At 36.9% G+C, this 15,870-nt stretch overlaps 1 protein-coding gene across 8 annotated transcripts in view; it reads right to left on the bottom strand.

Annotated features, from left to right (window-relative positions):
* Nucleotides 1-2,734: 2,734 nt before the first annotated feature.
* Nucleotides 2,735-15,870, bottom strand: part of PPFIA2 (PTPRF interacting protein alpha 2) — a 338,209-nt gene continuing 325,073 nt past the window's right edge. For 6 of the 8 annotated variants that reach the window (XR_009727817.1, XR_009727819.1, XR_009727818.1 and 3 more), the window contains 7 exons: nucleotides 15,053-15,082; nucleotides 13,316-13,491; nucleotides 12,356-12,453; nucleotides 10,254-10,592; nucleotides 8,882-9,041; nucleotides 7,224-7,316; nucleotides 2,735-3,489 (listed from right to left, as the gene is read on the bottom strand). Coding sequence is in view for 2 of the 8 variants with exons in the window: in XM_061369362.1 (XP_061225346.1) it covers nucleotides 7,258-7,316; nucleotides 8,882-9,041; nucleotides 10,254-10,322; nucleotides 10,417-10,592; nucleotides 12,356-12,453; nucleotides 13,316-13,491; nucleotides 15,053-15,082 (768 nt within the window). In the remaining 6 variants the exon portion in view is untranslated. Of the gene's footprint in view, nucleotides 3,490-7,223; nucleotides 7,317-8,881; nucleotides 9,042-10,253; nucleotides 10,593-12,355; nucleotides 12,454-13,315; nucleotides 13,492-15,052; nucleotides 15,083-15,870 lie in introns of those variants that run through there. The other 2 variants (XM_061369362.1, XM_061369361.1) reach the window with 2 other exon arrangements.

Below are 15,870 nucleotides of genomic sequence, written 5' to 3'. Positions count from 1 at the left end.
AGGGGTTTAATAGAAGGCCTATGCCAGATAATGGAGCGTCTTGCAGAAACTGCTGAGTATTTTTCAGTTTCACCATTCTACAATTTAGCAACGTATGCTGAGCCAGGGCAAGGGAGAGATCTTGGGAGTTGTCACTGATGGGGTGGGTTTTTTGTGTGTGTGTTTTTGTTTTGTTTGGTTTTGTTTTAAAAGTGGTGAGAAACCACAAGGGTCTTCTCAGAGAAAACTGAGGCACATTCATGAGGTATGTGGCCATTACGATTTTTTGCACAATGAAAGCTGAGATGTTAAGTTATGAATGTTTGCTGTAATTATCCTAGCTTCAGCATCAAGTTATAATTGTAGAAGCAGGGAAGCAGAGCTAATCAGTGAGAACACAAGTCATCTAGTAAGAATGCTGCAAGAGGATGTGGAAGAGAATTAATTTCCTAGATCATTTATAGTTTTCCCAATGACATCTCATGTTCCCATATTAGTTTCTCCATTTGTAAGGAGAGGTAAGCTGTTTTCTATTTTGGGGCTCTTTTGTTAAGGAAGAAAGACTTAATATCAGACTAAAAACCAACAGCAAACAAACCACAACATTAAGTAACTGAGATTTAAGCACTTACCTTTCTGGAGGGCTATTTGCTCATATTAATACTGACAAGAAACAGTTGTCTATCCTCTGAACTGCTTGTGAAGAGCTTGAATAGTTAACATTCTTAAAGTGTGTCCAGGAGAAAAATAGTTGTAATAACCTGTTTTGGTAGGAATCATTTAAGATCAAGACTGGGGCAGAAGAGAAGGTCAGAGTGGCCAGGGGTACTCACTCTGCTACCGATCTGGTAATGTGGAGGGTTCCAGGAATGCCAAATATATCATTCATCAACTTTCAGGGAATCAGACAAAGAAAGCCACCTTACTGCAGCAGTACAGTATGGAAAAACAGTTGTTTCATGGGCATTCCTTTTGTTTTCCAGAGGAGCCTTTTGCTGAGGAACTGCGATTGCAGAGAATGCTTTGTTTACAGCTTTACCTTTGTGCCAAGCTAAAGAAAGGGAGCAGGAATAGTCATTCTTATGCATGGCTTTGGTGCTGCCCAGCAACCTGGTATGCCATCAAGGATGAGCAGCCCTTTCAACAAGTGGTAGGAGAGCACGGATTTTGTTAATTTTGGTTTTAGAGAGAAGCAGCTTGTGGGTAGATTTTAATGGTCAGGGAGTTACTGAAACTTGGCTGGGAGAGGTTGATGTAGTAATTATTCCCAGTGTACTGAAAGTGTTGCAGCCAACTAGACAACATTTTGCACATAGCCACAATTTTTAGCTATTGAGTGTACAGCTCCAGCTTATATGGAGGAGACAGGGATGCACTAAAGGATTTTTTTATCTTAGCCTGAGATCAAAACTGAAGTCACAAAAATGCTCTTTTTAAAATATACTTTTAATTTTTCTGCTCTTTTTTCATGACAACTGTGAAATAATTTGGGGGGACTGTACATCTGGGGCAGGATAACTGCAGCTGTGTTTGCATGATCTTGCTCATTGTTTTTCCCAACACACTTCATTCCTCTGTGCCCCTTGAAATTTCAGTGTGGACTGTGTGAATAATGTGGGCTGCAAAAGAAATTCTTAAAATGGGAGCTGGTGTTTACAAGGGGAGGTATATTCAAATGGTACTGCAACCACTGAAAATGGAATTGCTTTACTTTTTGAACTTCTGGATTGAAATAATCTAAAAGGAGGTTGAGAGAGGAAAAGAAGGACCACCAGGAGTGATGCTGGTTAAACCTGAAGAACTGTATGTAAGAGAGCCATGTCTTTATACTGTTGTGTCTTGAGTCATCATATCTCACCCATTAGCAAGTTCAGTGCTCCCTCTCGTGGCAGATTCTCACCTGTAGGTCCATCATAACTTGTACATGTTAGTGGCAAAATGTGCTTATGCTTAGCTATGAGAAGTATCTGGCATCCAAACTATTTTAATGCTACTACGTACCAAGCTTAATAGACTTTAAACACAAATAGCACTGAATTCTTTTTTTTATTGACATTGGGGGAGCAAAATCTTTCACCATCTGATTGACTGAAGTTTGCCAAATGAAAATAGACAAAACAAATGTTTATGTACGTGCAAACATTGCAGATCAAACTGCTAAAAGAAATAACTAAAAGACAGGTCTTGAGCTAAGATCAAGCAGCAGAAAAATAGCAAATAGGTAAATGACTATTAAGTAGGTCTTACTTTGAAACTTCCCATTTAAACAAAGAATAAACGACAATAACACCACCAAATAAAGCCACAGCAGGTAATAGTTGCTCTTCTAAACTTTTATACACTATATATTAATCACTCTGTCTTTCAGTTATTTCCTCTGATAAAACTGACTTCTGTGAAGTCTCAGCAAGGCCATCTTGGCTAAAAGCACAACATTAGACAGGAGCCTGTCTAATGCCCTGTTATAATGAAGAAATGGTAGGGTTTGGCTTCTCGTTTCTTTCTTTTTCTTTGTTGAATATATCTGGAAGTGAGAATCTGATTCTATGCAAATATTAAATTTAATTTTCCAATGCTGGCTGGTGTTTGAAGATCCTGGAATAAAATGGTGGCTCCTGGTAAGGCAAAATTCTTCTTGGTCCGCAGGTAACATAGAAGAAAGTTTTTGAATTTTGTATAAATCATGTTTTACTAAATTGCCTTTTTTTGTCGGGTTTTGGGTTTTTTTTGTTAGTTTGCATTTGTTTTGTTGGTTTTTTTTTTTTTGTAAACGGTTCTTCCGGGTTTATTTGTTAGTTTTTAAGATGTGAGCCTCTTAAAATTAATGATTCTTCTCTATAGAGATCTAACATTTCCATTTTGTTTTAGAGGTCCATTTTGGCTCCAGTTCCAGGTTGCGTTATTCTATTATACATCATCAGAGGCAGGTGTTCACTTTTAAATATTGACAGATTTTCTCAGTAGGAACATGTTGAAGCTTCTAACTCTGCTAAACATATTCATTTGAGTGTTACAATCCAAAAACTGTAAAAATGGTGGAATGGAAAGATACAAACAGTATTATTGACACTGTATTGTCAAGTGTTTGCACTGAGACCCCATGTACCATAGATTTTATTTTTAAAAAATCATATTTATATCCATTTACATAAGACTTACACATTTTAAAAGAAATACATACACAGTAAATACGTAAATGTCTTAGTATTTTACAATAAAACAAATGGAACAATGTAAAAATGAGTGGCTTCATTTGATAAAAGCTTTGGATGTGCACTACTGCCAAACTTCTGATGACAGAGATGCTGAGAGGAAACGGGGAGGTTGTTTTGTTTTATTTTTGTAGTAATTCTTGTTTTAAACTAATCAATACATGAAAGGAATATCATATCTTTTAATAAAACTTATGTGTTCTCTTCCCTATTACCCTGTTCTTGCAGAGAGTTTTAATGCTCTTTTTCCTAAGTAGTGGTAGTGCACTTCAGGTAAAGTAGAAGTAAGAGATGACATCTAAGGGAAGAAAATAAACAAATGTTAATTAGTGAGATTCTTTGATTCCAATTTAGTCTAGGATGCAGTAACAGCAGAAAATATTATAGCACTAAGCTTATTGCATGTTTTAGTAAAACATGGATTTTGAGTATCTAAGGGAGACATGCATTTGTTGTTTAATTTTAGATCTGTAGCATAAACCTATTAATAATGCATTTTAATCTTTTACTAATGTATACTGATTTTTGTCCTAGATCAAACAGATGCCTGCTTATGTTCATTTGCCAGTTGTTTTCTTGTTTTGGTACAGCAGTGGATCTGGAGAGCTTTGCCTGTTTGGTACAAGATGGAACACATTTTAAGTGTATAGACTTTGTTGATGTACTCTTGTGCTTCTCCTTGTTCACTGCAGCTTGACAACATTTACCTTTTTCACCCTGACTACTTCTTTGCTATGGACCAGCTGTTTCCAGATTATCATTCTCATCTTTTTGGAACTCTTCTTTGTCTTTACAAATCCTCTTTGGAACCCCTCATTGATAAAGTACATTGTTGATTTTGCCAAATCCCCTTTGACATTTCTTCATAATAAAAATGAAGCTACCGTGTTCCATTGCCTCAGCCTATGGCAGTGAAGCTCTTCTGGCTGAGCCTTCTGACTTGGTGGTGACAAGTATTTTGGTAGAGAAAAGTGTTAGGAAAGCTTAGACTGTGTGACTGCAAAATCCACTGGCTGTGTAATGGCATTGCAGATGTTCAGCTGGGTAAAATGAGGCCACCAAGCAGAAAGCTTGACCTGTCCAATGTGCTTTATGGTAAACTTCTTTTCATGATAAAATGGCCAGGCACCAGGAGTGCTACATTTTGTTAAATTTCCGATTGGAGAGTGCACTCAAACTGGGCTGCATGGAATATGTTCATGTGACTGTTCTGAGAATATCAGTGCATGGTTTCTGGCAGCTTGTCATGGTGGTTTCATCAAATGTTTGCAGAAAATATCTGAATGCAACTTGAAAACATATGAACTGAACCCAGCTGTTGTGAAGAAACACCGTAAGACACTGTAAGGTTGTACCCAGTTGGTGTTGTTGGCATATACTGTTTTGAAATAAGAGGCTTTGACATTAGCTGTAGGAAAGGCAAATGAAAAGCAGAATGAAAGATCTGCAGCCTGCTGTGATCACAGGTCATCTCATTTGTTCCATGTGCAACCTGTTCACAGCTCTCTATTCAGTCCGCTTTTTATATGCATATTCCCCTTTACTGTATTAAAAATTGTGCTAGATTGTATAGTGTGATAGCTCATCCAGCTATCCATCCCCTCTGCCACCTAGTTAGAATCAGTTCCTGATTCCATGCGTGCAGGTAGTTAAGTCACCAGGGTGGCACAACTATTGATGTGAGACAACTAGGCAAGGTGTTAAAAGCTTGGGTCCCAGTTTTCCCTGGATCTGGAAAATTTCATGAGGCATGTTGCAATAAATAATCTTTTCTTTCGTCCAAGTATCAATCAGTTCCTTCCATGAAGAAACTGTTAGGAACTGTGATCAGAAAATTCAGAAAACTTCGCTTGCTCTTCAACCAACTTCAGATACCCCATAGGAGTGGTTTTTGTTTATGCCTTCATCCCTGAGATTCAGGTAATTTTTTTAGCTTTTCAAGTCTGATATCTTAATGAAGGAAATTTTCTCTCTGCATATTTTTGATGTCATTCACTGAAAGCCAAAAATACTTTTAACTTGCTCTGGTTTCTAACCTGCATTGATGTTTTGAAACTGCACTTATGAAGAGTGCATCTAGTTCACACCATCTTGTTCCTTCACTAAAGGAATATACAGTAAGCGAAAAGAAATATTAATTAAGTATATTAATGTCAGTCATTCGCATGTATTAGCTTTTACATTTATATGTAAATCTGATGCTTACAGAGCTCTCAAGCATTTAAGATTAGATTGTAATTAGCAGAACAGTGGGCAAGTACCAATGTAAGTATCAGATACTTGAAACACGACTAATACTCCTATAGAAATCGAAGTTAACTTGTATAGCTTGTATAACATTGTACAAACAGCTTTTTGCTCAAAATACGTAACTCCCACATAGTGCAAGAAAAGTTTGCTAATTTACTTCTGCTTGTGGATTACTATGTTTTAGACAATTTTTGAATAGAGTGGGAATAAACAGTTCTGATAGTCCTACACTAAGTTTTGTTAACCTACCAATTTTAATTTTCTGCCCTTGTGGCACTCTTCAAACCTATTGGAAAACATCACCTTATGTGCCTGGCTCATCACTGTTGGCCTAATAGATAGCTTGGTGTTTGAACTTAATTTCTTGGTCGTAAGTTATTGCTTTCAACATTGCAATTCTGAAGCATATAGGATAAAAGATCCACATCTCTGCTCTCAGTTTCTATCCCCACTGAACCCAGTGAGAGTACTGTCATTGACTTTACTAACACCAAGCTCTAATTTATATATATATATATATACACATTAAAAGGTTTATATCGTTTATGTGCTTCACCTCCATTTGTACCTATTTTAGGCAAAAAGGAACAAAAATCTCCTTTGCTTATTTTTCAGTGGTGGCATGAAAAGTTCCCTTTGCAAGAGTATAAAATCTTAATCTAGTATAAGCCTCCTGAAGATCTATGAAGTAAGGCTCATGTCCTCAGTAGGATCCTGAGCAATCCATGTTTTCCACTGATAGTATCTGCACTAAGCACTTTTTGAACCTGCCCAGAATTAGTAAAATCTCAGTGGCCTCGATCCTCTCCCAGTCTTGGGAATCTAAAACCAATTACTCTCTCACAGGCCCTGGAATGTCTTGCCTATAATATGTAACAGCTATTCAAGCACATTCAATGCCTGGTGAAGTTTTGGTGCTATCCAGATATTCTTTGCAGCTCCCCTAGAATCCTCTGAGTAACTAAATGGAACAACAAACTTTTACTGAGAAAATATTAGCATGAAATGGTGCTGTATTGATGAAAGCGCTCATCATGTTAGGATTTATTACAAAACTTGTGATGTAGCAGAAAACAGTGTATTTCTATAGAACCTGGAAGAGTGAATCTGAGAGATTCATAGCCATACTGGAAAGAGAAGTGGTGAGAAATGAATTCCAGTACTAAATTTGATTCAGAGTTGCATCCAGCTCAGAATATCCTTTCTTTTTCACTGGTGAGTTCTGAATGATTTGAGAAATAAGAGAATCTCTGCAATAGATAAGTTCAGAAGATTTTCTGTAAAGGGGAAGTTTTGTTCCAGATTGATGCAGGTATCTCATGTTCTAAATTTAGACATATTTCTCACTGAAAAAGGTAAATCTCTTCTGCTTTACTAGGTTTTCCCCATTCCTCTTCCTAGCTCCTGGTATAATGCCATCAAGTACTCATTAAGTATATTCTGTACCTGTGCCTATTGCTGTCTCCCCAGCTTTAAGTTTGAAAGTGTACAGAATACAGTGCAGTTGGTGAGCTACCAACTGAACAGAGTTGTCTGAAAACTTCTGTCTCTTTTGCTAAAGTGGTTTCAGCAGAAAGGACCTGGTGTTTGAGATGGGAAAAAGAACAGTGTGGTGTCTCCTGGACTGAGCTTGAGGCTGTTGTCATGCTCTAATGATCACTCTAGTGAGCCTGAGTTAGGTCTTCTGCTCCGTGCCGGCTCTTGCTTGAATAATGCCAAGGAATATTTGGTGTAGGGTACAGTTATAAAGAGCTTTCATGACAGCCTCTTACGAATACTCACAATAATTCAGTGCTGGCTTCTTTGCTAGGCCTTGTCAGCATGAGTATGTGCGAACTGTTGAGCTGTCTAACCTCTGCAGTCGTGATGAAGCAACTGCAAATTGCAAAAAAGAAACAAACCAGAACCTCTTTAGAATCATGAAGAAAATAAACCAGTCTGTTTCCCACTGGAAGGGTGGCTATTAAATTGCTCTCTGGATTCCTGTGACATTATCTGGGCATAGTCGACTTCAGATCTCAAGTGTTTACACTCATGTCTGGTGTGCTGTTGAAGTCTGTCATAAATGAATACAGTTTAAAACTCAGTTTTGTCCTTCTTTTGTTGAAAGTGCTAATACTGTACCTATTATGCTGTTAAAATACTATAGTGTTCCTACCACTGGGAGATAGGAAGACAAATCCTGGATGAAGATGTAGGTCTTCAAAGCTACCTATGTTCAAGTCTACTGTCTGGAAGACTTCAAGTAAATCACTAAATCTCCCTTGTGCTTTAGTTCTCCATCTATAAAATGAGAATAATATGTTCTACATCATAGCATGGCTAGAAAATGAAATCCATGAATGTTTGTAAGGCTCTTAGCTCCTACAGTAATGTAGGCCACGGAAATGCCTAGGGAGCTAGTACCTTTATTTATACATGGAATTTGCCTTGGGATGGGCTCTTGTCTTACAGCTTCATTGTTGCTGAAAATTGCAGGATTAAAAGCAAAGCGTGCAGATGAGCAGCGGAGCCAATGAAATTCAGTGATGCAATCATTTAATTATTCCATCTATAACTGCAACTATAAAGTATTGTTTTTAAAAGTGAGAAACGTTAATGGAATTTAATTGTTTTAATGGAATTTAGATGGCAATACTGTCATACCAAGTTTGTTCAAGAGTTACAGAAGGTAACCACTACAAGCAGGATATTAAATTACTTTGAGACAAGTCTATTCCTAGACCTGAATTCTCTCATGAGGAAATAAGCAGTGGTATTTGGAAGAGGCCAGTCTGTGTATTTGTACTTCTCAGAACTTCAAGCAGGTATACATGGCTTTAGCATCCATATACCAAAGGGAATAGCTGCAGCAGGATTTGTCCTTTCTCCCTGCCCTCTTACAATGACTTTTAAGTTTTAAATATTTTTTCAGTTATGATTTGTTTGTTACTTTTCCAATCACTGCTGAGTTAGTGTAACTAATTCTTAGCGGCTTGAGTTATTTGATGGTCAAGGATGAGATAGTTAGTTGGAACGTAAATTAGGAAAATAAAGGTGATAGCCCTTTCTAAGTTCATTCTCTAAAATACATTCTACCTGCTAGAAAGGCTCATGAACTGAAAAATTTGCTTAGCTACTGTATGCAATCTTAGATAAAAGTTAGCAAATTAATTCCCCTCTTTGTGAATGTTTCCTTTCCAGATCTAGGATTGCTAGATGTCCACCCACACTTTTTTTTTTTTTCTTAAACACTGAGAGTCTGAAGCTAACCTGAAAAGATCATCAGTATGCCAAGTCAGTGCTTTTCCATTCCCTAATTCAGCTCTCACAGATTATTCATCCTATAGTTATATGAACACAGCCATTCTGGTGTGCGACAGACATGCAACAGAAGTCAATTCAGCAATCAGATTAAGTCCCTTGCTTTTCAACAGTTAAGTGCATGAATGACTGCATACCGTCAGTTGTCATCTTCCGTGACTGCCCTGATGTTGTGGTTAGTCTGAACCCAGCTGGGAGTGTTTCCGAGGAGCCAGGCATCATGCTGATCCCATGAACCTCGCGTGGAGGAAACTGTCGTCGCCAGGAGGGGCCACGTCTGAAGTTCTTGTCATCACTCTGTTAACACAGAGTTGTATTTGGTAAAGCAAAATCATAGAATCATAGAATAGTTAGGGCTGGAAGGACCATCTAGTTCCAAGCCCCCTGCCATGAGCAGGGACACCTCACACTAAACCATATCACTCAGGGCTCTGTTCAACCTGGCCTTGAACACCACCAGGGATGAAGCATTCACAGTTGCCCTGGGCAACCCATTCCAGTGCCTCACCACCCTTACAGTAAAGAACTTCTTCCTTATACCCAATATAAACTTCCCCTGTTTAAGTTTTAACCCTTTGATTCCTTGTCCTGCTGTGTGCTGCCTTTCCCCACTGTCAAATGTATTCCACAACTACCCTGCTCTGTTGCACTGCATCCAGTAACTGCAGTGCAATTGAGACATTCCTGTAAAGGTAAACACTTTAGAAAAGTTAAATGCTAGGGTGAAAAGCTCTTCATAAATCTCTGGCTCAATATTGTAGATGGTTTTTGTATCACCTAAAGTAGAACCTCCTTAAAAAATCAGATATCTACCAGATACTGTTACAGAAAGTGCATGGGTTTGTCACTGCATTAGGAGGGTTATGTAAAGTGTTAATAAAGAATTAAACACTTATGTGCATGCACAGAATTCATAGGCGTCTTAGGTCCTTAAAGTTGTATTCCTTCTTATGTGCAGAAGTCAAAGACTTGATTTTTTTTTTTTTTTTTTTGCACTGGACTCTTATCTAAAGATGAATATTTTCCATAGGTGGATTTGAGATTCCCTACCCTAGGTAACTGCCCCAAATATAACTCTATTACATACTGATTAACTTTGAAGAACTAAAAAAAAAAACCCCACCTCAAAACAAGCTACCAAGCCCTCACTTCTATTCTGTCTTCTTTATTTTTGAACAAGTGTGTCCTAAAGAATAGATTGCACAAGCACCTTCCTCCCATCACCACTTTCTCTGGCCAGTGAAACTTCCAGTCCTTTCTGCATGTTTCCTCTAAGGAGAATGTTCATCTTAAGGTAAAAGTGCAGTGCCAAATTCAGCATCCAAAGTGATATCAATAGATAGCCATACTGAGGTTACTTTAGACACCATGACTGGCATTTCCTAATTTTTTCTTAAAGTTGTAACTGAGTCTTTTTAACAATGTGCAAAGTAAATGTCTTCATGCATTCAATTAAATTTTTATATTTTACTGTAATATGTTATAAATACTGAAAATAAAATTAATTACTTCCTCAAGTCGTCTTTCAGTTCCTAGTGCTAAAAGGTTGTTGTATTCTCTCTCAAGGATCTGACGTGCCTAGAGATACCAAAGTGAAAAATTAAAATGGTTGAATATGAATAGAAGGCAATAATATGTACAGATTAATCAGAAGTAGCGTGAGCAAACTTGCCTGGGTGTTTTGTGTTGGAATCTGTAATAATAATGCTAAACTGCTGTAATCAAAGTTTTCATCCAGTGCTATAAGTGAACCATGTACACCACTTTCTAGAATATTATTTGCATATTCTCGGAGGCCAATAGCTTGGAGCCAGCGTATGACTCGGTCATTGCTCCACACCAGCACATCTGTAAGGACATAACATCAGTTCAGTTTGCTGATACATGATAACTTCATGTTATTATACATAATTACTGCTGCATTTCTTAAATGAGGAATGCCAGCAAACTATTCATATAGAATTCATAACACCTATTCAAAACCCTGTGTCATTTTAGCTACCTGCAGGTTAAATGTTTCCAAAGGAGAAAGGTGCCTCCAAAGGGCATTTCCAGAATGCAGTTCCTCCCACCTCCTATAGCTAGCCTTGTCAATTCTTAGGCAAGGTTTTACAGTCTAACAGTGAATGGACACAGGACAAATACCTTTTCTTCAAGGCTTCACTTTAGAGTTTTGTATTAAACATTCGGAGAGTTGGGTGAGCACCTGCCATTTTATAACATGCTATAAAGCAAACGATGAGTTTAGAGTGTAAGAGACTAATGCTATTTTTATTGCAGAAGGCTGGTTGAGCTGTCAAGGTCCATGCCAGTTATAAAGCTAAGGAAAAACAAATGGGCTAGGAAACCATTTTTGAGGATTTGGCTGTTATAAAAGAAGTAGCCTACCCTGCCTGTAAGATTAAAAGAAAGATAATTATAGTGATCTTTATAATTGTGAGTGGAAAACTTAACACTGAGTTTTGTGTTAGTAAGTGATGAGGCTTTTTCCTGAATCCTTGGAAGTCCAGCTAAGGTTGCTTTTCTGTGTGCAGGCATTTACAATCGCCTGACCAAGAGCATCCCAGGCTGCGGTCAGGATCATCTGAAACACAGTGTGGCAGCCAGGGATCACTGAGACAAAATCCCACTATGGACTGTGTCAAACTGATGGATGCACGCATCCTGATGTGTGCATCAGGGTGAACGAGGTTATTGCCCATGTTGTAGCATATTGCCCATGACTGGCATTGAAGACTCACCAGAATTTGAGATGAGTACTCAATTATCCTTCAGTCTCCAGCTGTACCAACTCAGGCTCACTGACAATAGCCTTTGTGTTACTGCCTGCCATCATCTCCCTTGAGCAAATGCATGCTTTCACTGTAGCCATTTCCCCTTCCAATTTCTCTTTTTTTTTTTTTTTTTAGCTCTTTAGCTAACTGCTGTAGTCGCTAGAGTTGGAAATCAAAAAATTCACTTATGATGGAAAAAAATCCAACAACCCCAATTGTTTTTATATATATATTTGTATATGTGTATATATAAAAGGAAGTATATATGCAGAAAAATATTCTGTGAGGCTCTAGAGGGCTTTGCACAGTAAAATAACTTAAGATCAGCTGTTAAATTTAGTAACACCAGTTCTGTTAGGAACTATTATTATATACCAACCATCTCAGTGGCCACCCCTCTAAGCAACATTTTCTGTGATTCATATTTTGAAGTAAGAAATCAAAGGCAATGATTTTTGATATCAGGAGATCAGTGTTAGGGTCCTGAGTGCTCCTGTTTCCCCATGGGACCCCCAGCACCTCCCTCTAAGCTGCAGGCTACTTGGCCTTCTGCTTCTGAGACTGGAAGAGGCTAGAAAACAATAAAATCTGTTCAAAAATCCAATTTAGCAAAATGTATGAATCAAAACAGCATTTGTACTTGCAGCCCAGATTTAGCAAAGTACTTAACTGTACATAATTTAGGGAGATACTGTGTGTCTGAAGATAGGTGGACTTAGGTTAGTTTTACTTAAAGCACATGGTTAAATACTTTGCTAAAACAGCCTGACAAAGGGTTAATAGTGCCAAGCTTCAGAAGAAGAAACATTCCCAGTATTTATTCCCATGAACTATCACCTTTTATTTCATGCTGACTCATTTCTCTTCTCTTTTCCAGTTCTTTTCTATCATAATTCAACCTCTTTAAACACATGATTCCATATTGCAAGCTTGTTCTGTTATTTAAAGAGAAACATTTACAGAGTTAATAAAGATAATCTTGAAGATGGGAATATATATGTAGGATGTATTTCCTGCATTTCACATGAGATGTTTCATGGTGCCCATGTAGCAAATCTTGCAGACAGAGGGGAGAGCAAAACCAGTTAAAAATCTTCACGAACTTCAAAAATATGAAATGAATTAAACCAAAATGAATATGTTTGAAATAAATGTTCAAGAAACTCAAAACATTAAAAATGGTATTCAGGAAAGGTCAGCCTTTGTGAGCCACAAAATGTTTTCTCAAATCAGACCTTAAAGAAGTGACAAATCAGAGAGTACATTAAAAAAAATCCACTTCTTGTCACATAAACATCATTCTCCCTGAAGTCTAAATGCCTTTATTTCCATATTTCCAATTTAGTTTCCAGGTAATATCCCTAGATAACCTGAACAACTGTCAATTTGCTTGTACTCTTAACAGCTTTTATGCGCTACACACAATAGCTTTTCATTATTATGAGATCTTAGGGCTTCAAATCTTAGTCTACCACTTTTTGATACTTTAAACCACTTAATAAATTATTACTGTTTCTGTATTGTCAAGGCTTTATTTATGCATTAATAATTCCCTGCTTGTTATGAAATTTATCTGTACCAGTATCTTTAGTTCTAAGAGTCATAACTTCAATGTGGTTGCTATTACTAAAGGAATCTCTCACAGTTCAGATTTCTGACACTCAGCACTCACTTTTCTGTGTGGTTTTCCACACCAGAACAACAGAAAGTCAGTAAGCAGTTTTATTCTGTGCAGCACTGAGCACTACATCAGACACATAAACCTGTTTATAGGTGTAGTCTCTTATTCCAACATACCGATGAAAGCTATCCACCATTTTTAAGTGCACACGCAGATCTTTCTTTGTCAGGTGGTCTAACATCCTTGCATCTACCAGGCATTCCATGAAATAACTTCGGTACTGAGGTAAACCCAGACTGGGGAGCCATTCGTTACCTATCCATTCATGGTTCATATCACCATAAGCCAGGGTCTACAGGGGAAAAAGAAAGGACAGGGGAAATATATTCTTTAGTTTCTTCAAGGTTGCACCACAGACTGAAGACATAATATCTGCTATGCTTGTTTCTAGTGAGACATCCTAGCTTATAAATATGTCTAAAAAACCCCACATTCTGTTTTGACATTGGAGGTGGAAACCACTATGAGATATTTGTCACTAACAGCAGTTTCGCCCATTGTGTCTTGTTTAATATTCGTAGACTTTAAGCATTTGTTTTTTTTGTAACAGGAATCACATGTTCAGTTTTGAGTTTTAAATGCAAGCAAAATTACACACTTGAAATGTTTCATAATTTTACTTGGTATCAGTTGACCTTCTAGAATATTTATGATTGATAGACAATTCCTACTTGGTAATACAAACATGGCCTCAGGGATTCAACTGAAGTTTGTGTCACAGTTTAGCAGGGGCTAGGATTTTGTAAACAGGCTCTAATGACACTTCATGGTTACACCCCTGTAAATCCTTTTGAGACTAAAAGATTATTGTTTGTCAGACAAGCTTATGCTCACCATCATTCATCATCCATCACAGCAGGTGACCAAATACATTTTATTAATGAGGTATTTTCAGCTCTGAACATCTTAAAACTACCATATCATATGTGGAGCTCAATAAATTAATTCTTTAAGACAAGAGCAAACCAGATTCCTCCTAGCATTCAGGCATTAAGCTACTTCATTGTTCAGGTGAATTTTGATGGAGTGAAGAAGAAAACAACACAAGCTATTTTTATATGGGTTGCACAAAATAGATTTTTCATCTCACTGTTGTCAATTATATTGTACCACTAAAACTTAACAGAAATGAACTCAAACTGCAAGATTAACACTTCTTCAGTATGATTGTGCTCAGATCTGAGCATCACTTTCAAGCCTACCTATTTTTTGGTTTTGTTTTTAATGTCTCCTGTCATTCTAGACAAAAGGATAACAGTGCAATCTGGATATATTTTCTATGGGGGAAAATACAGTCCCTTCATCTCTCATTCTTGTGAGATTTTGAAGAGAAAAAGAATGCTATAAGTAAAACTAGTAAGACTGTATAAAATAGTGCATATATTACAGAAAGAAGTTGAAAAATATAAGTAATTTATAGTCTAACTAAAGTGAAAAATTTTCTCCTAATTTTACAAGACTATTTATAGAATGATAGTTGGGTATGATTTATACAATCGTTCTAAAAAAATCTGGTGCAATTTTAGAAATGTTAGATCTCAAACTCTTGGCATATTTTATTAGCCTGTTCTCCAAAATGAGGAAAATATTTTTCCTAGATTTAGCTGGGAAGTAGAAGATGTCTCTGGAATGTAGCCATTTTTTTTTAAGAAAAATATTTACAGAATATGTACTTCTTTGTGCTTTACCTAGCAAACTTGTCCAGAGAATATTTTCTTTATATTAGAACTCTAAAATGTGTCAATCATAATTTAATCATTGAGATACTGGCACAATACTATTCTCCTCTATGCATACAGATAACGTTCTCATTTAACATTCCATTAAAAAAAAATCACACGGAAGGGTCATACCTGAGCCCAGCTGCCTTCTTCAGATTCTTTCTGTGTTATCAGCAGGAAGCAATTAGTAAAGCACGTAAAAAGACAATAAAAATTATTTATAAAAAGATGTGGTTTTCATGTATATGTTACTCTTATTACAAATGAAAACATACATGTAAAATGTACCAGTAAAATAACTCCAGTCAGTGGCAATGTCCTGGGCTAAACTACTTTTGCAATTATAGTACCAAACCCGTAAAATCTTACTAGGGCAAATCTACCTAATTTTCAAGATATAAAGTAATTAGAGCTTGTTTAACTTTACAGCATTATTCTAACCACTTTTTATGCTTCCACAATCAAAACACGATGATTTACTTACAAAATTGGGCATTACAGATGCCATTTTTAATTTCTAGTTAGGTGTTAAAATATTCACAATAAGAAGTTGTCTTCTTGTCAATGTATTTTAAGGGAGGTTTTTCTATAAATCTATTTATGGCAAAACTGTATTTTTCTGGCTGGCCAGTTGAACAGGATCAGCTCTACTTCTGGTCAGTCCAGTGCTGTTGCATTTGTATTATCTTTACCAAGAATAATAAAATTGAAAATGACATCAGTTTTAAAAAGTACTGATGAGAATTTGCTTTATGTGTGTTCCTGAGAAAACTTATAATATTATAGCAAGCATAAATTTCTAAGAAATAATTCTTTATTGTATCAACATTTGTGGATGAGGCTGACTATAATAGTTTCCTAAACTGAAGATAGACTTTTCAGACATCTCACTGTAGGATTGTATCATGTTTTATATGCACTGTTATCGAGTCGTTATGATGTAATGCTAA

The sequence above is a fragment of the Neopsephotus bourkii genome, unplaced genomic scaffold (genome assembly GCF_033783945.1).
Source record: "Neopsephotus bourkii isolate Nb327-2 ecotype Australia unplaced genomic scaffold, CSIRO-AGI_Nbou_v1 NB_1493, whole genome shotgun sequence".
Taxonomy (NCBI): Eukaryota; Metazoa; Chordata; class Aves; order Psittaciformes; family Psittacidae; genus Neopsephotus; species Neopsephotus bourkii.
The sequence above is the reverse complement of the archived record's forward strand: the minus strand, read 5'-3'. Positions and strand labels throughout refer to the sequence as shown.